Source organism: Vipera ursinii (assembly GCF_947247035.1).
Source record: "Vipera ursinii genome assembly, chromosome: Z".
Lineage (NCBI taxonomy): Eukaryota > Metazoa > Chordata > Lepidosauria > Squamata > Viperidae > Vipera > Vipera ursinii.
This window is the reverse complement of record NC_139517.1, coordinates 73,512,663-73,536,325: the sequence shown is the minus strand read 5'-3', so window position 1 is coordinate 73,536,325 and position 23,663 is coordinate 73,512,663. Positions and strand designations below refer to the sequence as shown.

The window sequence follows — 23,663 nt, the reverse complement described above, 5'->3', positions numbered from 1 at the left end:
AAGCAATATTTATTTAAAAAAATAATAGAATAATGAAAGTTATAATCTTATACTTTTCCTCAAGAGGCTAATGGAATTATTGTGCTTTTTAACTGTGATCAATTATATTGAGAGACTTGAAGCTATGTTGAATTTATATGTATTACAGTTATTTAAACAGTTATTTAAACAGAATTTATTTTATGCAGGCATTATGTAAAATTACACGGCACTCACCTAGTATTTTCCAGAATGTTATTGAGAAGGTGGGATTAATATCTGTGATACACTCAGTTGCAACGGGAATTTGCAGAGTTCAACAGTACATGCTGACAATGTTTTCCGCTTTGTTATCATGTGGTATTCATTTGCAGAGGCTGACTCAAGAAAAGGTTTGATTTAAATTTGCTCTCTATATTGTGAAAACAGCATTTGTATGAACTTATTTCAGTAATTTAAACTTTGAAACATCAAATTAATATTAAATTAACTTTTCAATTGCTAATTTCCCTATTTTGTGTTCCCAGCCTGTTTTTATTATTTTTATTTATTTATTATTGGGATTTATATACCGCCCTATCTCCTGAAGGACTCAGGGCAGCTAACAACAATAACATATAATAAATACGGAAGTTAAGATAAAATTAAAATTAAAGGCCTCTGTACAATAAATTTAAATTAAAATTAAAATAATTTTTTTACATGTGATTTCATTTTATTGTGTTTTTAAAATCTAATTCTTTCATTACATTGTTTTCTTTTCTTCCTTCCATTTTTCTCTTCATCCTCCACCACATTCTAAGTTTGAGAAATTCCATATTATTGTCTTCTATCCATATCACAATCATTGCATAGTTAAGATTGTGGTTTCGGTTGAGTCCATTTTTTATTCATTGTTTCCACTTAGCTTCATTCAAGTTTCATTATTCCTTTGGCTTTGGGGAAATGCCCTCTTCAGTGGAACTACCATCATTATCTAATCCTTTTCTTCAGACATTTGATTTCTGATTTCCAGGACAAGGTTGAAAGTCAGTCTTGAAAAGCACAGGTGCTTAGAGGATGAAATAGTAAAGGGGGAAAATGATGAAATGTGTGTCATGATGCAAATACTCTGTCTCTTTTGTACTTGTACCATAACACTTGCACAAAAGGAGAATATTTGGTGTATTAATGTCACAACACATATTGTATCGTTTTAACAAAATCTTGCTTTAGACATTTGATTAGGAATAGACAATGGTTAGGTTTTCAATTGAAATTTAGTTAATGGCCATGTTATATTTGTTCATGTTTCTCTGTGTTTCCCTTTTATCATGAATATATTACTGTTTTTTTCTCAACTGATATTCCTCAATATACAACAATTCATTTACTGATTTTTCAAAATTACAAAGGCAGTGAAAATAGAGACTTATCTCTATAATTCACACTTACAACCATGGCAGCATCCCCATGATCATTTGATCAGAAATTGAACACTTGGCAACTGGTTCATATATATGACAGTTAAACTATCACAAGGTCATGTGATCACCTTTTGTGACCTTCTGACACGCAAAGTCAATGGGGAAGCAAATTCACTTTACAATTGTGAACTACAGTAATTCACTTACTGGCAAAAAATGTTATAAAAGGGCAAAACTTATTTAAAAATGGTTTTGCTTTGCAAAAGTAATTATGGTTGTAATTCAAGGACCACCTGTATTATAGTTTTCTTTAAAGTTTTGTTTCTCATTTAAATATTTAGTTCTAAATATTTATTAATACCTCCTTCTGATGATTGCAGATAGTCTTCAATTTACAATTGGTCTTTAACAATTGTTCAAAGTTATGATGACTTTGAAAATGTGCTTTACAGTCCATAAAGCAGATCCACTTATAAAATGTCACACACACACACACATAGTCCATAGTCAAGTGATCACAGTCTTGGTATTTGGAATCCATTCATGCTTATAACCAGTTGTCAAGCAGCCTGTGATCAACACCATTTGCAGCCTTCTCTGCCAGCTTCCCCAGAAAGTTATGGGAAAAGTTAGCAGGGAAAGTTGCAAGCTAATGCTACCTGCTACAGAATTTCCCTCCCCTCCATATATTGAGGTAGAAGTGGAAATTCTTCATCAGGCTGCAAAAACAAAGTGGATCACATTTCATCTCTCCAGTGCAGTGCACAAGTTCACTCTCTCACATGGATGGGAGAGGAATTTCTAGCTGAGCTGAAGAATCAAAGTAGGGATCTGGGCAATCCCTGCTTCATTTTTTTCAGCCCAGTGCAGTGAATTCCCTTCCCTGCATGACAGGCAGCCCCTATGACTCCATCCATTTAACGACTTGCCAGTTGCTTGACAACTGCAGCTGGGAATGCCAGGATTGCAATCTTGAACAAACAGTCACTACATGGATGTCCTAGTTAACAATCATTTTGCAATTTTGGCTATACTAGCATACATTTGAACATCATTAAAAGAGAAAACGGTAACTAAAATAAGCTGAAGATAAAATAATGAGAAGTAAAATTTGACATGGGTTTTTTGGCTTATCCCAAGAGATAGCATCAATTGTATGAGTTCCGGTTAAAATTCAATAAATTGTATGAGCTGAAATATTGCTATTAATTAAAAATAACACTAAGATTAAAAAATAATAAAGACAATTGATACACTCCTTCCGAGGCACTTAAAAGAAAAAAAAATGAGTTACTGACTGACTCTAAAGTTACACTTCAATTACGCTGTCCTTAGAAAACATAAGCTAATTTATGTGAAATATATTAATACCCTGTTTAAAATAATATTTTCAGTAAATGGGAAGTAATTTTCAGTACAGGAAAGTAATTGTGATTCTTGTAATTTAATTAGGTTGTGATAAAGACCTTTGTTTCCTTTAATATAGTAATCTCATTATTAAAAGATAAAGGACATAATCATTATTATGTCTATCTTGCATTTAATTATATATAATAGTGTGGGAATTAGGACAAATTGGAAAGAATTATTCATTAATTTGGATTACTATTTTATGTAGAAATGTAGCATTTAAACTAATTTTAGATAAATATTACAGGTCAAATATATTTGTAATTTGTATATTTCATGCAAATTACCATAATTTATGTAATTTTATATGACTATATTTTTCTGATTGTATTTTTGATCACAAAGTGAATTGCATATATAGAATTTTGCTATCGACTATTATTAACTTTTGTAATTTGTAATCTGTTTTTTAATTTTTTATATATTTTTTCCAATTACTTTTCGTATTATCAGTAAATTGGATCTTCCTAAGAATGGTCTTAGTTTGTCACAATACAGGAAACAGCTCGTAAAAATTACATTTTATTGTATCCTGAAAGAAAAACACATTAAGAGGCATTTGTTCAAAGTACAGCACACTTGGACAATTCCATAAACTTGATACATCTCTCTTAAAATATCTTTGTAAATATGCTTTTGTTTAATTTAGTTATTGCTGGAGTATCCAAATTGGGGGGCGGGGAGGAAAAGTAGATCTGTCCCTCTTACATAGCTCATGGAGCTTATTTTGATTAAATTTATATTCTTCCCTTTGGAGGGGAAATTAAGGTAGCATATATAGGAATCTCCCATTTGATCCTCTCAAAACCTACTTGTGAAGTACATTGGGAGAAGGTGACTGAGAATGACTGACACGCTAATCAAAATTAACTAATCAGCTTTTCCCCAGTCCTTGATCCTTATATTACATTGGTTGTCTTGTTTAGGTGAATATACATCTCTGTATATTTATATTTCCCACTGAATCAATGTTTGTACTTTTTCTGCCCAGGACCTCGTATCTACAGTTATTCGACTACTTGAAAGTCCTTCTATTGTAATTAGAGCAAAAGCTTTTTTGGTGTTACTGCAAATTTTAAGTAATAATAAAGAGATGCTACTCCTGAGTTGCCAAGCAAGGTACAAGATTCACAAATATATTCAAAACTTTTTACTGTGGATTGTTTCATATTAATGTATATTTGTTACATTCCATTGCTGAGGCAATGCTGAATGATCTGATAAATTACTATCACAATTATCAAGTGTGAGTTCTCTGGTTGCATTTGTTAAATGCTCTGTACAGCTCTGTAAACTTTTACAGATCTATATTATCATGCTATTTTTAATAAGTAAGTACTTTAAACATGACTTTGTGATACAGATTATTGTGATGTTTTAGGAATTCCTACATGAGCAGACCAAGGAAAACTGGAATTTGCAGTTCTGAACACTGCTATGGGATTGGTTAATTAAAAATCAACCTGAGTTGCTAAGCTGCATTTATTTGTCCTTGTGAAAATTCCTAGTAAAGCTTTTTGGATTAAAGAATAATGTACTAGGATAGAGTTCCCTTTAAAAGTTACATACTTTTAACTTGGATTAAGAAGAGCTTCTAATTGAAAGAAGGAAGACCACGTTGAATGTATTGGATTGATTACAAGAATGCATTTGATTCCTTGCCACAGGATGGAATAATCAAGTTCCTAGAAATAGAAGAAGTAGGTAGCAATATCAGAAGCTTTGTGCAAAGATCAATAGCACAGCAGTAAATACAGTTGCTGGTCAATTGTGATAGATTAGGAGAGGTTAACATCAATAGAAAAATCTTTCAAGAAGACTCATAGAAATTGTATGGAAAAACACTATCTGAAATGGAATTGCTGCTCAACATTGCCATAGATATATCCAAGATATTGCAATAGAGTTTGAACTAGACAAAACATAGAATCACAAGGTGGAAAGGATCTTGGAGGTCTTCAAATACAGGGCTTTTTAACCTTTTCAGAGATTGCACCACTTTTAGGATATGGCAATATTCGAGTACCACCAGTCGCCTAGCAGGTGGGCGTGGCCTACTTGATGCCACTCACTGGACATAGCTGACTCAAGACAGCTGGATCGAAATGGAACAAGTCACATCAGCTAACTCGATGTGGGGACAACTCGGTGCCCACAAACTCCTCGCCTCCCCAAACTGCTAGCAGCCAAGCACATGCTCTCTCTCTCTCTCTCTCTCTCTCTCTCTCTCTCTCTCACACACACACACACACACACACACACACACACACACACAAACATCACATTCCAGGTTTGGGGATTTTTATCTACAGAGCAGGAGAGAGACTTCTTTTCAAGCCCAGGCATGATTGGCAATTTGCTAGCTCAGATGTGGATACAAGTCTCAAAGCTTGGAATCTTTGTGTCTGTGTATGTATGTATGTGTGTGCATAACATGCTAAAGAGGTGTTCTTTTCCCCAATCCCAAACATTGTTGGTGTTTCCCTGTCCAGTACCCCCTCCCGACAAAGCAGGAGGTGGAGGACGTTTGCAGGAAGCAGTTTTCTCCGAGTCCAACTTCTGTCTTGACAGATCTCTGGAGAGCAAAAGGCGGTGGCAGGGGAGCAGTGCTCCCAGGTCCTGCACAAGGGAGGCTGGCCCTTCTCGAAAGGGAATTACTATTTCCAGAGGTAGTTCAGAATTACCTCTGAGACAACTGATCCAAAAATTGGTTTCTTAACCAAGTGTAAATATTATATACAGTTAGTTTCAATCGTCTTTTGGAGAAATGTCAGGATTATTTTTTTGTTGTTTGCTTTTTGAAAGCAGATTGGTGATGTATATAGAAAGGGATAGCCGAAAAGCTACACCAGGAAAAGAGCAACAAAGCAGCAATGAATACTTGTCAGGATGCCTGGATCTTCTCATCTTTCACATTGTGCAAGAGCTGCCATTACTTCTAGGTAAATTCTGTTGCATTATTGTTAATTAACTTCTTTTGTTTTTCATGTTTTTTCTGCAAATTATTTCACAACAATACCTGGAAAATCTTTCAGGACTGTCCACTGACAATGAACTGCAAATATTCCCCGTATCCAACAGAAAGCTGAAAGTGGAAGTGCAAAATTATGTGCATTGAGGCTAAATATCCTAACTATTCATACAGACCAATAGGATCAGAGAATCTGAGAATAATGTTAAGCAGTGTGATAAAGATTTCAACATACTGAGTATGTACCATTAAGAAAAGCCAATAGCATGTTAGGAATAATAAGTGTTATTAAAAATACAGGTCATAATGCTTTTATGGTATGACTGTAGCTAATATATCGAGTGCAGTTCGGGTCACCACACTTCATAAAGGATGTGGTGATGGTACAGAGGAATGCTACCAAGATAATCAAGTTTCTAAAACAGCTTCCATATGAGGAAAGGTAGCAACATCTGTGTTTTTTTTAATGTAGAAAGTAGGCAAATGAAAGAATACTTGATTTGGTGTAGAAAATTATGCATGGTGTGATAAGGTGGACAAGGAAAAGGTTGGTTTTTCCCCCTAAAATATTAGAACCAGAAATAACCCACTGAAATTAAATCCTGAAAGAATCAAGACAGACAAAAGGTAATATGCTTCAACAGAACATGTAATTAAAATTTGAAATTAACTATCATGAGATGTATTAGTTGGAAAAAAATGCTGGGCTAAATCATGGCAGTCAAGGGAATCAATGATTATTAGCCTTGACATATCAGTGCCTCTGAAGCCCAGTTGATAGGAAATTTATGGACTTCCTTGTAGTACACAACAAACGTGTGGACTAGATGGGCCAGGGGTTCAACCTAGCAGGGTATTTATTCCTTGTGTTTTTATGATTTTATTTTAACTCTAATCCAATCTTTATATATATTTCCAATGCATGAATACCAAGCAAATATGTGATGTACATGTACCTTTTTCTGCCCAGCTAATGGGGATGATTTAAATGAGAAGGATAGCACACAGAATAATTCTGGTTGCATCTACTTTCCTCTTTACATTGTAATTTGGACATATTGCAGACTCAATGACAGGGACATCCCCACTTTTCTATCTCAGTTGCGCACTCTGAAGCTTGCCAGGCCGGTCTGTGTTCTGCTTTGGGTGAATATGCAGATGGAGAAAGGAAAGTGACCAATATATGCTATGAAGAATTACAAGATATGCTGTTTCAGTGACCTGAAACAATCATAATGACATTAATAGCAGTAGGAAAGGTGTAATGCTATAATGCAAAGGTAACAATTTGAGGTTCCAAAGTAGTGATTTCAAAGAATGTACAATCCATTTTGTTTGCACTCTGGAAGATATCTCTAATTACAGTGCCTGAAAATTAATTGCATTATTTCCTATCATTTTGGGATGAGAAGCAAAAAATTAGTGTAAGCCTTAAAGTAGTTCAAGAAACAAAAATAAATGCCTTAAAAATGCAATTAAATAGAATCCACAACTCTTGGCATCATCTACCTTGCATCATAATTCTAACCAGTGCATCCTTTTCAGTCACCCCTGAAATGTTTTAAGAGTGCTGTAAGGGAAGTACTATAACTGTGCAAAGCATTTTGAGGTGCAATTCATAAATCATGAGTCATGAGCAAAGAACCTCTCAACACTGAACATTATACTGATGGTATGGTATAGTTATTTTGAGGACATTTCTAGGTTTTCTCTGGATGCATAAACATATCACTTAGAGATCAATTCCCCTAAAGCAGAGGTCTCCTACCTTTTTGGCACCAGGGACCGATTTCATGGAAGATAATTTTTCCATGAACCGTGTGTGTGTGTTTCAGGATGATTCAAGTGCATTACATTTATTGTAAATTTTCTAAACAAATAAATAAATAATGCACTTTATTTCTAAAATTAGATTAGATTAGACCAGTGACTTTCTGCTTCTAAGAAAGTGAGAAGGAAAAGAGACAATCCTAAACTCAGCCTTACAGCATTGCAAGCCGGGTAGGAGCGCACGAAGAAAGGAGGAACACACACACATATATCACACACACACATGCAAAATACACCAAATTAAAACTTGAAAAGCAGGTAGGATGTTGCCAAAACACGAGGCACTTAGAGCATCAAAATAAAAGCAAAAAACTCCAGTTGAAATGCAACAGAGCCCAACGGTCTTAGAAAAGATGAAGATGAGAAAGAGAATCCCTTGGAGATGCAGTGCTTAAGATGAAAGGTAGCTTCTCCCTGTCCCCATTTGCACCCTCAGAAAGACACCCTCACGCACACATACTTTGGGAGGTCCCTTCCAATGATGCTTTGGGGAAGCCCCTGGTTGCAAGCTGGGCTGGCGCACATTTGTCTTAGAAATTTGGAGAGTTGCATGAAGGAAGCACAAGCCCAGCTGGGGTGCCGGGAGGGGGAGAGGAGGAAAGTGAAGAAGAAGAGGAGGAAGAAGCAGCAGGAAAAAGGGAGCAAGAAGAGGAGGCAGAAGGAGAGATAGCAGAAGAAGCAGGAGGAGGAAGGACACGGAGCTCAGATGTTGCAAACCAGTTGCAAGCACAGCCGTTGGAGGACCTTGCACTGAGCAAGATGGCTTCTGGCCTGCCACTCTCCCACCCTTGCCTAGACCCCTGCAGACTTGCCGCATTCATGAGGGTGGAAGACACGTTTTCAGTGCACCTCCAACTGCGCAGCCTGGTTCCTAAGTGCCCATGGCCAAGTACTGGTCTGCGGACTGGGGGTTGGGGACCCCTGCCTTAAAGTACATGCAGCTGACCTTGGAAAATCCTGAAGTACTTTTCCTAAGCCTTTGAGAACATATGGCTGTCTTGGAGCCTCAAGGAGAGGCTTTGGGGGAATATGCAAATGGAGGAAGGAGTAGTAAGTAATTCATGAGACCTCCATTTCTATGGAGCTAGGAAGATAAACTACTGTATGAGGCTGTTAATAGAATTTTGTATTAGGAGAACAGCTATAAAGCATACATACAGAAAAGATGAATTGGATTTATTTGAGAACAGGTATAACATTTCTAGATATATAAGAGTTTCATGTAATGAAAGCAAATACAAATTGGGGTAAAAATTCTTATAAGATGCAATCGACAGTTCAAACTACCAAGTTTAAGTGTATTAAATCAATATAAAAGGAATTCTCTAATCAGAGATGCATAAATATTTGGATTTAAAGTGAGGAGGGCACTTCAGACATGCACTTGTCATCTTAAAGGAACTAGATCTTTTCCATGACACAAAGATAATCCTTGAGTTATGACCATTCATTCAGCAACTGTTTGAAGTTACACCAGAAATGGAAAGGAAAAAAAAGCAAGCTAAAGATGAAGCTGTTCCCTTATTTTAATTTTTTTTTAGAAAATTTTTATTGGTTTTCTAGTTTTACATTTGAATATTTGAAAAGCAATGTGGCAGCTGAGTTGGTCAGTAATTCGATAACATACAAATATCTTTAGTACCGATCTCAAACTATTACATTAAATGTTTCCTCTCTTTTCTCCTTAGTATTTACTGTCTCATCTTTAATACAATTCTTATATCAATTAAATCAAAAATAACTTTCTTACATTTATCAATAATTTTTAATTTATACATATCCTAGGTGTTTTAACATTCAATCTTTTTAGACAATCAGTGTCCTGGTTAATTTTTCTCAATTTTTAGGTTTCCCATTAATATTTATATTTAACGTTTGATATTTATAATTTCCAAGTTTTAAATAACACCAATTCCCTTTATCACAATTTATCAGAAGATCTAATGTTCAAAATACACATCTATTTGGGTTCTCACCAACTTACATCAACTAATTAGTCATACAATATAATATAAAACATATTACATTCATCGGTTAATTTTTAGCTTATATATATCTTAATTACCTTTACATTTAACCTTTATAAGCAAATCAATGTTCAAATTTAAGTATTAATATTTATACTTATAAGTTATAAATGACCAAAGTTTTCTTTATCTCATCTCATAACGGTATCTATTATTCAGAATACACCTCTTATCTATTTGAATATATTCTATTTTAATTCTCACAAGTAAGTCAAAACCCCAATTTTCTTCAGTCTTATTCTAGCTTTGTTTGCCAAATCGTCTTCCATTTCCGTGCTTTTGAGTTGTCAAACAAATCTCCCTGTGTTGTATAGATTATTTGACGTAGAAAAAAACCATCCGGTTGCCATTTTTTTGAGAGGACCAACAAATTGTCTCACCTAGTGACGAGCCATATTGCTGTGGCCGGTCTTTCATATGCCGGTTTGGAGAGCTGCCCTGGATCAAGCGGAAGGGCTACTGCCCTCCCGCAATCCAACAGGGATCCCCCTCCTTGCTGGTCAGAGAGCTCGCCTTCCAGAAGTCCATGGTGGCTGCCTCGGCAAACCGGAAGTCCAGCAGTCCCTCCCTTTACTGTTGCTGGGATTATAATGGTTTGGATGAGATTGGGTTTTATGCTAATGCTGATAACGGGGAGTGCCATTGCTAAGTATCACATAGCAGCAGAAATTCTACTTCCAATTGTGATTGTAAGTTGAGGATCATCTGTGTATAACACCTGTGCAGTCTCAGGAAAATTGTGTTTGAGTTGAGATGACAGTAGTGTATGGCAACCCTGCCACAATGTCTATTGGCACCTCCTTGACTTAAACACTTATTTTCTCTTTTCACTTCTGACCTGAATAGTTGGACATTTCTGCATCTCATGCATATGAGGAGTAGCGGGTTCTGAAAGAAATACATAATTTTATATTCTGTTTCAATAATAGAATTGAGAAATAATATGCTCTGAATGACATAATGAGAAATATGGAAGAGCTGGATGGCTAAGCAGTCAGCTCCCTTGCCAGTTTTTAGTTTTTTCTTCCTGAGAAGTGTTTTTTATTTTTTATTTTTTGAACTAAATATTAAATCTTTAATGCACTAATACTGGTAATATGTTGTTGCCTGCTGCGTTCCTAAATTACTAAGTTATCAAAATTTATTAGAAATTGTTTAACTGTTGATTTAAATTATTTATATTATATATCTATAAAAATCTTTGACTCCCCTCATAGATGTGTTTCTCTGTATGTGTGTTTCTGCATGTCCGTGTGTGTGTGTGTGTATAAATAACAGTGGTACGTTGGTACTCAAATGCTTTGAAACTCATCAAATGTGATTCTCAGTGCATGCAACCATTTTGTCCATTGTTTCTTTAGTACTTGATGGACAAGCTAAAACTTGTTGGTGTTGGCTGCTTGTGACCTACTACATTATTTCTTATGGGAAAACTTTGTTTTCATTGGTTTTGGTACTCATCACGCTTCCCAGAACCAATTAACAATTACCGAGGTACCACTGTAGTTAAAATTCATTTAAGATTTTATTTTTAGATGTGTTGCATAATCATATTAAGTACAGAAATGCTTATTAAAATTTGATTGCGCTTAAGCCTGAGTTTGGCCGTGCAAATTAATTCTTGCTGTTCAGTCAAAATTTTACTAGATTTCAAAATGTTTTTAGCTATGTTCATGTACTTTGTATAGCATATTTCTTAGCACATTATCTAAACCAAAAAGAATCTATCAAACTCAATGCAAGAAAAAGAACATATGCTCTTCTGAATAAGACTAAAGCAGGGGTGTCAAACTCAATTTCATTGAGGGCCGCATCAGCATTGCGGTTGCCCTCAGGGGGCTGGGTGGGTATGGCCAGGGTGGGCGTGGCCTACTGGGTGGGCGTGGCTAGAGTGTGTATGGCCTACTGGGTGGGCATGGCCAGCTCTACATCGTTCGCATCAAGGGTGCCTATAGAAGGAGGGTCTCTGGGCCAGGGCCAAGGCAGTGGGGGCCATTCCCTCACTGTTTCCAGGATGGCTTCACGGGCCACATGAAACCACTTTGTAGGCCGGATCTGGCCCCCGGGCCTTGGGTTTGACATGTCTGGACTAAAGCAACTTCCAGCTTCATTATAGTTGCATTTTGGTCAGTGGATTTCATTGGAACATGTGAATCAAATTTGTGCTATGCCAAAAATTGGTTGTGTGAGAAGACATCTATAGGAATTTGAAAACCATAGTTTATAATTTAGTTCCATAGCAAAAGTATTGATGCTTGCTTTTAATACTCTGATGGTTGTAATTTGTAGAGGAAATTCTTGCTGTATTAGCCAATGTATCAGGACGTAAACATCCATCAACGGTTCAGGCCAAACAACTGAAAGGATGTCTTCCAATGATGCCTGTGGTACTTCATCTTGTGACATCTCAGGTATTGTTACAATCTTACAGTTGTTACTACCTTGCTGACTTCTTTTGGAAAGTGATTGCCTATATCCTATATGTTATTCCCTTTTGGAGAAAGTATCCATTTGCAAATGGCAGAAGAAAAGTAAGATTACAGTAGTAGCCAAAAGGAATTTGGTGCAGAATATTGGAGGGGAAAAAAAAGAAATCTACCGGTAATTAAATCCAGTTCATGACATTACTGTTCACTCTAAAATTGGTCATTGTGAGATATCATCAGTTGTTAACATTGGTCAGTTTTGTCACAAGAATTCTTCAGATAAGTATTATGCATTCATAATCTGTTTTCCTCAGCCATTTTTATTTTCTAGATCAATAGACAAGATAATCAAATATCATCAGCTAGCATGGACATTTAGAGAATTGTAGTTTCAACTTCTTGCCTATTTTCATTGTGTGCTTCCCTTGACTACTGTTGGAAGGCGAAAGAAAGGAAGACAAGAAGCCCATAGGGAATACAGTAATATGAATAATATGAATTGGCAAGATATAAGGCTTTTTGTCACCCACTTACAGCCATGATTGGAAACAGAATCTTGATCATTTGATGGTCATTAAGCACAATGCCCTTGTTACCAATTTGCTTAATGACTACAATGTACTAAGCAACTGCATGGGTCATTAAGTAAACAGAATTCAGGGACAAGGAACCAGAACAACTCTGAATAAGCCAAAGCAGTTACTTTATTGTTGATCAATTATTATTATCTATATAGCATATGATGAGAATATGACAGAAGAAAAGTAAACGTATACACACAATCCATGCAATTATATACAAAACACTTACAGCAATATGGCTGTGGCCTCATAATTGGATGTCAGTTCAGCTGTCCAGGTAATTGTCTCTGCTGATATTTTCGTCCAGATATTCTAGGAAATCAGAGAACGCAGGTTGTGTACAATCTTGCACAATATGTTAATTGTTTGCATATAAGCATCACAATTTCAATAAGGGGAATCTTTCCTTCTCCAGTGATACAGGGCAGAGACACTTCTTCCAGTATCACACCTAATTCTGTTCAATTTCATCCAAGTAGGCAGGTCAAAACCAGGTATTTGGGTAAAGGGATCACTAATGGTCAGGCCACAGAAGGTCCTTGGATCATTCCTCTTTCCAGGCATTCTCAGGGTTAAACTGGATAGATGTTAAGTGGATATGTGTTTTCCATGCTGGCCTATGGGATTTCAATCTTGTGGTGGAGGGTGGAGTGCTCTAGTAAATAAGGAGGGCTTGTTGTTCAGGATCTTTGGCCATAGCTGAATGAGAGCTTGTTGTCTTCTGATGTGGGGCAGTATGATCTTGCTAAGTACTGGTAACCTGTGCACAGGAGTGGGATGCAATGTACCAGAGGTAATATGCATTGTCTGGTCGAGTTGGACATTAAACATTTGGGTGTGGGCATTGTTAAGTCGCATGTTGGCATGATATTCAGCTATGGAATAAACCAAAGCCAAGGCTGTTATTCCTAGGATATTAGCATCAGCAGCCAGGATGTCCCAATCTGTCTTTTCAGTAAATTGTTGCGGCTTTTCAATTTTGTAGCTGTTTTTCCTTGTGGTAATCCATTATTCAATTTATGGTATCTGCTTCTACTGAATTCTGTGGAAACTTAACATGAACCTGTTACTCAATGTATTGTCAATCAAGGCAGTGGTGTAATGACAAGGTATGATCTGGATTAGTTTGAGAAGTTCTTTTCTCCAGACTTTATTGTAGGCTGCCAAAAGTTAAAGAAAAACTGCGACATTTTTCAATTTTCCTTTAAATCCGTTCTCCAAGTAGGAAATTAGTGCAAGGACTTGATTGCTAAATCATATTTGGGGCAAAATCCAGCTTCTTCTACTTGGATTACAGATTCTACTGCTAGGGCTATTCTGTTTAACAGAAATCTTTCTAAAAGTTTGTAGAGAAAAACAATTGGCCTGTAACTTTGGGGAAGATTTGGATCTTTCTCTGGTTTCAAAATTGCAATAATTTTGGTCTTGAATATAGCAGGCAGTCATGTTGAGTACAGTATGGAATTAAAAAAAAGGCAAACCAATGTTTTAGTTGCTGGCCCACAGTTCTTCAGTAATTCTGTATACATGCCATTAAATCCTACAGTATAACATTTTGTAAAGAATCCAGGCCCCTCTGCATTTCTTCTGGTGTAAATGGGTGTATGTATAAAGCTATGGATTCCACGCTGATGGTAGAATGTTTTCTTGAGAATATGGATAATTAGTCTGATTTTCAGATAAGGGACCAGGCTTTTCTGCTTGAGTGGGTAAAGTTTAGATTTTCTACAGTCCTGATCATTTCTCTTTTCTGGCTCTATCCAGGGACTTCAGCAATTTGGTTGCTTTCTCCATATTACCTTCCTGTTCAAACTCAGCACAAAAGCAATTTTTCTCCTTACTCCATCCAGGGACATAATCTTTACTGTAGCTCTGGGAATGTTTTTTTTAGCCATAGATTTAATTAATGTATTATGTGATCAAAATTCAGACACTTGGCAACTGACTCATATTTATGATGATTGCAATGTCCTGGGGTCATGTGATCACCTTTTGCAACCTTCTGACAAGCAAAATCAATGGGGAAGCCAGGTTCACTTAACAGCTGGTTTGGGCAACAGGCTTGGGGATCCAATGGCAGTGGAGAGCTTGTGAAATAGGTATATTGTATGTAAGATCTTAAAGGTACTGCCTTCCTATTATGTTTAATTATTTATTTTAATATAATTGTATTGAATAAATTTTGAGCAAAATAAATACTTAAACAATACAAACATTTGAAAAGAAAGGAAATAAAAAAGAGTAGTTAATAAGTAAGAGATAAAATAGAAAAGGAAAAATATAAATAAGGAGGTTCCAATTGTTTTTATAGGAGATCTCTCTCTTTAAGGTTACATCATCATTTTCCTCTTCCATAATCTACCTTTTCTAATCGTCAAACCCATAAATCATAACTTCATTTTTTTCAGTAAAAAAATCCATAAAAATTTCTAGTTGATCTTTCTTTAAGCAAACAAGTTCATTTTTGCGAGCTGTGATAGTTCTATTATATTCACCAACCATTCCTCTACTGTGAGCATATCAGAGTCTTTCCATTATGGGACATGTAGTAATCTCACAGTACAGGTAATCCCCAAGTTACGAGTGTTCACTTAACGCTCGTTAGAAATTACGTGATCAGCCCTTACGAGTGACCGACCACAAAGGCTCTGCAATATTCATCCTTTCTCTGCTCCCCACAACTACTTCCCACTCCCTTCCTGCCGCGCCAGACTCACTTACCTTGCAAAATCTGTCTCCTCTCTGCCGCAGTTTCTTTCTCTTTGAGGGAGAGGAGAGTCGGCTTGGAAATGCTTTTCGCGCCAACAATGGAAGCTCCTGGGTGCCGTAATATCACACAAGTTCAAACACAGATTCTCTGCAGAAGAGATTATGCCCCCCGGAAGCTTCCATTCTCTTGGGGGGGGGCAAGTGTTTGCTTTGTTTGCATGCTTATTGGGCAAAGTGTGGAATCGCAGTTGGCCAAGTGCAGGAACCAATGCTGTCTGTGGCTCAGGTGCACTGCTTGTTCACATGTGGCAGCCTTAGTTTGTGGGCAGGAATGAGGCATCATGGGGCCAGGTTCCTTGCACCTGCATCCAAGCTGGCAGCAGCAGCAACCATCTGAGTGGCCATGATTCCCCTCCCCAGGCAGCCAACCAGCCACCCCGGCTGACCTAGTCCTCGCCTGGCTGGCTGGCTGGCTGGCTCACCATTCTTCTCATCCTCCTCATCCTCCTCACTCATTGAGCAGCAGCGGCTTGAGTTTCTCTGTTCCAAGTTAAAGGAAATGGAGACGCAGAGCAGGATTGCTCTCAATAAGGCCGGTGCATGCAACACCCCTGCGTCTTCTTGAGAGCAATCCTGCTTTGCGCCTCTGGTTTCTTCCTTCGGGACAGAGTGGAGAAACTGAAGCTGCTGCTGCTCAAACACTTTTTACCCAAATGCAGACCTGAGAGAGATTGGAAGGTCTGTGTGCCGGCAGTGGGGCACTTCAGAAATGGAAAGGAACGCTCAGTGTGATTGCTTGAAATTCCATGTGACTCAGGTCTCCATTCGGATGAAAGGTGTTTAAGCAGCAGGCTTGAGTTTGTCTGCTCCTTCTGAGTCAAAGGAAATGGAGGCGCAGAGCAGGATTGCTCTCAATAAGGCTGACTCACTCCAGAGGCTTGTTTTCGCTAGGAAGGGGCTTGAGAAATGGCTTTTTCCTGCAAAAACCTAGCCAAAGAGCAAGAGAAGCATGAGCTATCTTAGCCCTCCTACTAGCCCCCACATGGCCTTCCCCACCCTGAGATACCGTGTGCATCTTAACAAGCAAGGGAGTAACCTTGTTCGAAGTACGAGATTCACTCTATGACAGGGCTTTTCATCCAGTGGTACGGGTACCAACTGTGGTACATTGGCACCCGGCAGGTGGCACATGACCATCCTAGAGAAGTGATAGTGGGAGAGGAGAATGAGTTGAACTGGTGGCAGCACTGCACAAGCCTGAGCGAGAGATGGCTGGAGCTGCAGGGCTGTCAGGGCTCAGCGGAAGCACCAGGATCAGCACCAGGTTCCAGCTGGAGCTCAGCGCTGATCCTGGCACTTTTGCTGAGCCCAGGAGAAGCCCCGATCAGCTGGAATGTTGCAGCATCTCCAGGGTCTTGTGATTTACATTCAGATGCTTGGCAACTGATTCACGTTTATGACAGTCACAGTGTCCCAGGGTCATGTGAAGTGACCAAAAACTGCTGCAACCACCCAAACACGCCACACACCCCGCTGCCAATCCTCAACAGAAATGCTCACAACAATGAAAAGAGCGCCGTCAGGCGGGCAGGCAGGTGTCTTGCTTGGCTGTGGCTTGGGGGGCACTTTTTTCAGTGCCATTGTAACTTCGAACAGTTATTAAGCGAACAGTTGTAAGTCGAGGACTACCTGTACTTCATCACTTTTTTCCTTTTTTTTATCATCAAGTTTTTGACACCTTGCTAGGTGACTGGTGGTACTCGGATGTTGCCATATCCTAAAAGTGGTACAATGGGTGAAAAGGTTGAAAAGCCCTGCTCTATGAGTTTTCGAGTTATGAGTAGAATGGGCAGGCTCCATTATACTCGTAACTCGAAGACTACTATAGTGATCATATATAAAAATAGTCTCTCATGGCTTTTTTCCCATTTGTCTTGTCCATTAAGCCCAACAAGAAAAGAAAATCTGGTTTCAGTTGAATTTTGGTTCTTAAATTTTTTGTATATATTTCTATTCAAAATGCTCTGATTTTTTTTACAACCATCACAATAAAATTATCTTTTGTGTTGCCTACATTTCCAACATAAATGTGAAGTATACATTTTTTCTAATTTTCCTGGAACCATATACCAGCAGCACATCATTTCATAGTTCTACTATAACATAATGTCAACATAATATTTACTATATATCCAAAATTCTAAATCTACTTTACCATAAACTCTTCTTCTTCTTTGTCTCCATTTCTCCTCACCAGGAGTTTATACATTTTGGCAATTACATATTCATTGTTTGTGTATAATTCAACTTCACATTTATCCTTTATTGCTCAGTTACAAATATTATCTTAAAATATCCACATTGAATCTTAGCATGAATACAAAAACCTCTGGAAACTAAATTCTTCTGCAGCTTATTTTTCTGTTATTTTCATTTCATACTCTCCATGTTATTGTTCTAACAAATTTTGATAGATTTACCATTTCTCTTTTCATCCTTTTCCCCATAAAATGCTTCTTATGCTGAGAATTGTAAAAGCATTTTCAGCCACAGTCTGGGTTTCTATTTGTTCCATAATCTCAGTGTCACTTCTGACATAGCGATTTTTAAAATATTAGCCTCAACTTAATTGTCCTACAAAAAATCTTGTCTTTGTCATACTATAAAGAATATGCTACCCAAGTCTCAGATTATTCCTTTTTAATTCTAGAATTCTCTTGTTTCTCAGCAGCACATTTCTCAATGTTTTAATTGTTTAAGGGTTATAAAAGTTTATTTATAATTGTACTGTTCTTATTTTGCACTGCCCAAAATAACATTTATGAGATGGCGAGCTATGTAAATTTGATATAAACTTTAAAAGTTCAAACAGTTTTTCCTGCTTGTTAGATCAGCGGTCTCCAACCTTTCTGGCTTTGTGGACCAGCTGGGGTGAAAGAAGGGATGGTTTTGCGCAAGTGATAGGTGAGCACGAACATCGGTGCAACTCCCGCTCATGCAAATGGAGCTGCTTGTGCAAGTGGAGCTGCACACATACGCGCGCTCACCCACTGCTTCCATGGTCCAGTTCCATAATAAATGACTTGTTTATTAAATGACATTTAAATTATACTATATAAACATGTTTATTATTCAAATACTTATTATGTTTTCTAATGCATATAGGTATTTCGCCCTCAAGTTGTAACTGAAGAGTTTCTTTGCAGCTATGGAACTTTGTTGGTCAGTAACAGTTTTCGTTCATATTGTTGAAAATATGGAGAATGTACTGAAAATGAAAACAATCTTTATTAGCAATATTTATTCTTATATATTAGATGCAAATATCTTAATTTCATGTAGCACTTTTTTCCCTCTAGTATATCCTTGGGAAAAAGGAGTGACTCTTTCCACAAAAAATTTGCAGAGTTCTTTTTTTAAAAAAACAATTTAATTTTGGTGAAATCTGATTCCTAGAACTATGCTCTAAATTATATATATGATGGCTGCTAGTATGAGTAAACTGAACTTCTGAGTAGACTGAACCTCTCCAAGGAGCAGTGAGAGTGTGTTTGGCCAAAGCAAAGTGAATTGGATTAGGAGATGTATAGGCTAGATCGAGTCAGCAGTGGAAATGAAAATCTTGAAGTAAGATCCTCAAATAAAAACATGTGCACTGTATAAAATGGGAGTATTGGTGAAAAGCCATTCAAATTCAGAAATTCATTGGCTCATCAAGTTCCTTTTCCATATACACATAGTATTGAGGATACCTTGCTTTGTATTGGCATTTGTGAACCAATTGTTTGAATATTAATTGCAAATTAGCAGTGGACTTGTAAGAACGGTAAATGCAAGTTTAAGCTGAAGTACAGTTTCTAAACAGGAATTTTGTAGCAGACCCATCTGTGGTAGCTCCAAATCAGGATCTTGTAATATCTCATCATTTTATAGTTGTTGTTGTTGTTGTTAGTTGCGAAGTCGTGTCCGACCCATCGCGACCCTATGGACAATGTTCCTCCAGGCCTTCCTGTCCTCTACCATCTTCTGGAGTCCATTTAAGCTCACGCCTACTGCTTCAGTGACTCCATCCAGCTACCTCATTCTCTGTCGTCCCCTTCTTCTCTTGCCCTCAGTCTTTCCCAGCATTAGGCTCTTCTCTAGTGAGTCCTTCCTTCTCATTAGGTGGCCAAAGTATTTGAGTTTTAGCTTCAGGATCTGGCCTTCTATAGAGCAGTCAGGGTGGATCTCCTCTAGGACTGACCGGTTTGATCGCCTTGCAGTCCAAGGAACTCGCAGGAGTCTTCTCCAGCACCATAGTTCAAAGGCTTCAATTCAATTTTATAGTAAACTTTATTAAAAGACTGCTCTGCAGCTCAGTTCATCAGTGAAATGGAGAAGACCAGAAGGTGGAGAAAACCAAAGAGAGGTTGGTTATGCAAAAGCAGATGTATTTGTCATAATGAACAGAATGGATTTTTAATATGTTACAAGTTGACTGATAAAGTATTTAATTTGTCTCACATGTAGTCTGTATTTGTAAGTTATACTTGTTTTTTTAATGAACTAATTTCTTTATAGCTATATCTTAAATCTCAGGATTTCTTTAGAAAATTATTATTTATTACCTACTAATAAAATATACCTTTAATTCTTTGGCTTTTATTAGAAATTATCTTTTTTAATGCTCACTGTGCTAATTTAGTACCCAATAGCATTCATCATGCTATAATGTCAGAACTTCAAAATTATGTGACAAAAGTAATAAATCTTAAATACTAAGGTTGCAATCGTATATTCTGTCCCTTTTTAGGAAGTCATGTTCCTTATTTATTTTTATGTTTATTTTAATTTTATTTTATTTTTGTGCACTATTTTTTTCACGTACTATCATTGTTATGTAGACATTCTATATTATTTTAATTAAGCAGCTGTGTAAATCTTCAAAGTGAGAAAGAGTATGTTAATATACATTGATTTTTACATTTCCCTCTTCAGAATTTTATCAAATTGATAGATTCAGGTGAAACTAACTTGGATGGAGCAATAGGTAAGTATTTTCAAGATAGTGTTATTTGCCATCTATAAACACCACATTTTTCTTTGATATCTGAAATATATATTATCTTTGCCCCCTCATCCAAACAGGTCAAACAGCTTCGGAAGAACTGGTTAAGACTGTTTTATTAATATTTGAAGCAATAATTCAACATCCAGCATTGCTGATACTTTACTATTCAACAGTAAGTGGTGCAAGCACATATCTTAAAATCCTCCTCCCACCTCCCCACTTCTGTGGAATTCTCTGTAGAGGTGGAGTGATAAGTATCCCAAGCTCTGTGCTTCAAGTCCTATGTTTGATTTTGGCAGCCAAAATGTATATTTCATGACTGAAACAGGTGGTTTATGTTTGACTGTATTAATTAAAGAAAGTAGGGAATAATATGGATGATAGTCTTGCATTAAAAATATAAATGTAGTAGTTTCGCAAGTAGTTAAAGTAAATATGCATTCTGACCAAAGGATGCTTATATACTGAATACAGTTCTTGGATTGACAATAATTAGCAAATACCTAATTGATTGGAAAATGTGGACTGAAAATTATGAGCCCGTAAAGGTTATTTGAGTTAATGTGACTTATTAACTTTAATTTTCCTGGCATCGGTTCCCGCAATGACAATGTACCCCATGCAACAGTGATGATGATAAACAAGTAAAATATTTAAAAACTTAATATTTGGAAATAAGATGCACTTGAAATATATTGAACATAACTCATATGACAAAAAATAATTTCCTCAGGTTTGAAGGTATGCTTTTTCTGGACTTTTGTCTTCAGTAAATGATTTGATTTGATAAAAAGATGTTTAGTTTGTGTGTATTGTGTATCACTGTGATATTATATGCAAAGTTGAAATGAGCTATTTCAAAATACATAACTTTAGATTACAATCTTGATCAGCAATGAAATCATCCTGTCAAAAAAGGGATTAAGAGATTTAGAGCCCTTGGGTATACTTTCAGAAGAAAACTTTTTTTTACGTCACTGTTGATTTTTATCAAGAGAGCTGACAATTATATTCACACCATTTTATAATATTTATTTATTTTCTTAGCACAGCTACTATGTTTTTGATTTAAGCAATAAAGAATTTTACTTCGCAAGATATAATTTTGCTAAGCTCAACTATCTTTTTTTTAAATCTTTTTTTTAAACTTCAGCCATTGTGTTTCTAAAATCATTTGTTATGAATTCAGTCAGGATAAGTGGAAGAATGAACCATAGTGGAATACTCAAAGAACTGAAAAGCTATGGTGGTCATTTTCAGTTTATTAAAAAATAAGTCTTTGATCCTGATGGCCATATTATACCTCAGTTACTGATCTAGGGGAAATTTCATCAGACAAGAACTTATAGCCTACATTTTATTTGAATAAGTAAGGTAAATTATGTAAGCATTATATAAATATGAAAAATATTTTGTACTAATACTGAAAATGAAAAAAATAAAATGCATAACAGAGATACATATTCAGATTGAACATCACATGTTTTCTTTAATAATATAGAAAGAATCCATCTGTATAACTTACCTATTAGCTTTTATATTGTTACTTTATTTCATAAAAAGCAAAGTAGGTTAATTTTTCTTATAGATATGATTAAGTATGACTGATAGCTTTATAAAGATTATAATGGGGAACTGAATAGAGATTTCAAGTTTAAGATTTCAATTTTTTTAAATGTATGAGTAATCTAAGTCAGACGTTTATTGTATTTCTCTTTAGATTATGGATTATGTCCTGCCACCTTTAATTAATTTGGTCTTCAGTCAAAATGGTAAATATACAGACACATCAACTAAGACACTCCTTTTGCTTTTAATTAGATACAATTGTGATGTGTGGTGTGTTTTTACATTGACTTTTCTAGTGGAATGGAGACTCTTCAGCTTGCGGTTGCTTACAGAAACTACTTCGCTTCTTCTAAGCCACAAGGTCATCACTGAAGAGAAAGAGAATCTTAACTCAAGCAACAAACTTCTATGTCTCATTAGGAATTCATTGTTGCCTCAGTAAGTACCAAATTAAACCTGATTGTATGCAGTCACCTATCGAATATACCTGTGCTTTTCTAAAAATATAGCTTGTTTTTTTATGGCAAAAGTATGACAGATGCTAATTGTGCTGGTCATAATGTAAGAAGTAGATAGGACCTTTTCACCTTACTTATATATTTAGTGCATTTATGGGCAAAGATTGAGAGACAAGATGAATGGACTGATATATAAATGTATAGATATTAAAAGTTACTTGTAAACATTAGCAGATAGTAACAGTACTGCCTTTATAAGAATGTTTTTGCCATCCCACTAGAATAATTTTGCCCTGTTATAATGCAAGTATCATTATGCAGCTCTGTTTTTATGTAAGATATTTCTTTACCATATGCAGGGTATACAAATCCATTTCTTGGTGATGAACCGGAAGCTATTTTTTTTCCAGGTTGATTGGAACTGGGAACAATGTTTCATTATTTTTGATGTTGAAAATAATATTTCTAACTGTATTTATGTTTAGTTTATATTCTCATTTTTGCTGCATTGTTTTTGCATAATTGCTATTACATTAAAGATTAAATAATTTTTTAAATGATTTATAATATTTCTTGCATTTCTTCAGCATTCTGACACCATCCTGAGAAGCTGTCAGATATAGTGTGTGTATCTGACTTAAAATAGATATAAAAATGAATCATAATAGTTCACTGCTTGGTGAACACTATCCCCTTATCAATCAAATAAAAGTGACAGGATTTCAAACTGAGATAGAAAGAGATAGTGTTTTACACTTTGCGACAGAGTAGTTTTAAACAATTTTTCTCATATAAAATTATATTTGAAAAGCTTATCTTTTTATCAGATGTTTCCTTTTGAGTTAGATTTGAACTGATTTTAATGGAACCTGACCCAGTGCCAGCTTATGCACTGAAGCTACTGATTTCAGTTACAGAATACAACCCTGCTTTTATAGGGTAAGTAAACTCTCATTTTATTAATCATAGTACAGAGAGTCACTTGGATTTAATGATCTTGATGGAATTTTTGAAAATCCATTCCAGATACTACTTGGGCATAAGTAGATTTCCAGGGAACTGCTGTGTTGAGGAAAATGTACCTAAAATCCTATAAATTCAAAATCTTTAGGGCATACGTGGGATCCCAGGAATCAGATATTACTTTCATTATTTATTTAATCTTAAATATGTTTACCAAAGAGAAAGCATATTGAATATGATGGGATTCCTGATTATAGCAGTGTATTTTCAACAGATAAAGAGGC

At 36.2% G+C, this 23,663-nt stretch overlaps 1 protein-coding gene across 1 annotated transcript in view; it reads left to right on the top strand.

Moving 5' to 3' along the window:
- Positions 1 to 23,663, top strand: part of ULK4 (unc-51 like kinase 4) — a 179,011-nt gene that overhangs the window by 73,438 nt on the left and 81,910 nt on the right. The window contains exons 21-30 of the mRNA XM_083379010.1: positions 189 to 371; positions 3,787 to 3,914; positions 5,604 to 5,737; positions 11,913 to 12,034; positions 18,505 to 18,561; positions 20,317 to 20,368; positions 20,467 to 20,561; positions 22,110 to 22,161; positions 22,255 to 22,396; positions 23,263 to 23,355. Coding sequence (XP_083235136.1) covers positions 189 to 371; positions 3,787 to 3,914; positions 5,604 to 5,737; positions 11,913 to 12,034; positions 18,505 to 18,561; positions 20,317 to 20,368; positions 20,467 to 20,561; positions 22,110 to 22,161; positions 22,255 to 22,396; positions 23,263 to 23,355 — 1,058 coding nt within the window. The remainder of the gene's footprint in view (positions 1 to 188; positions 372 to 3,786; positions 3,915 to 5,603; positions 5,738 to 11,912; positions 12,035 to 18,504; positions 18,562 to 20,316; positions 20,369 to 20,466; positions 20,562 to 22,109; positions 22,162 to 22,254; positions 22,397 to 23,262; positions 23,356 to 23,663) is intronic.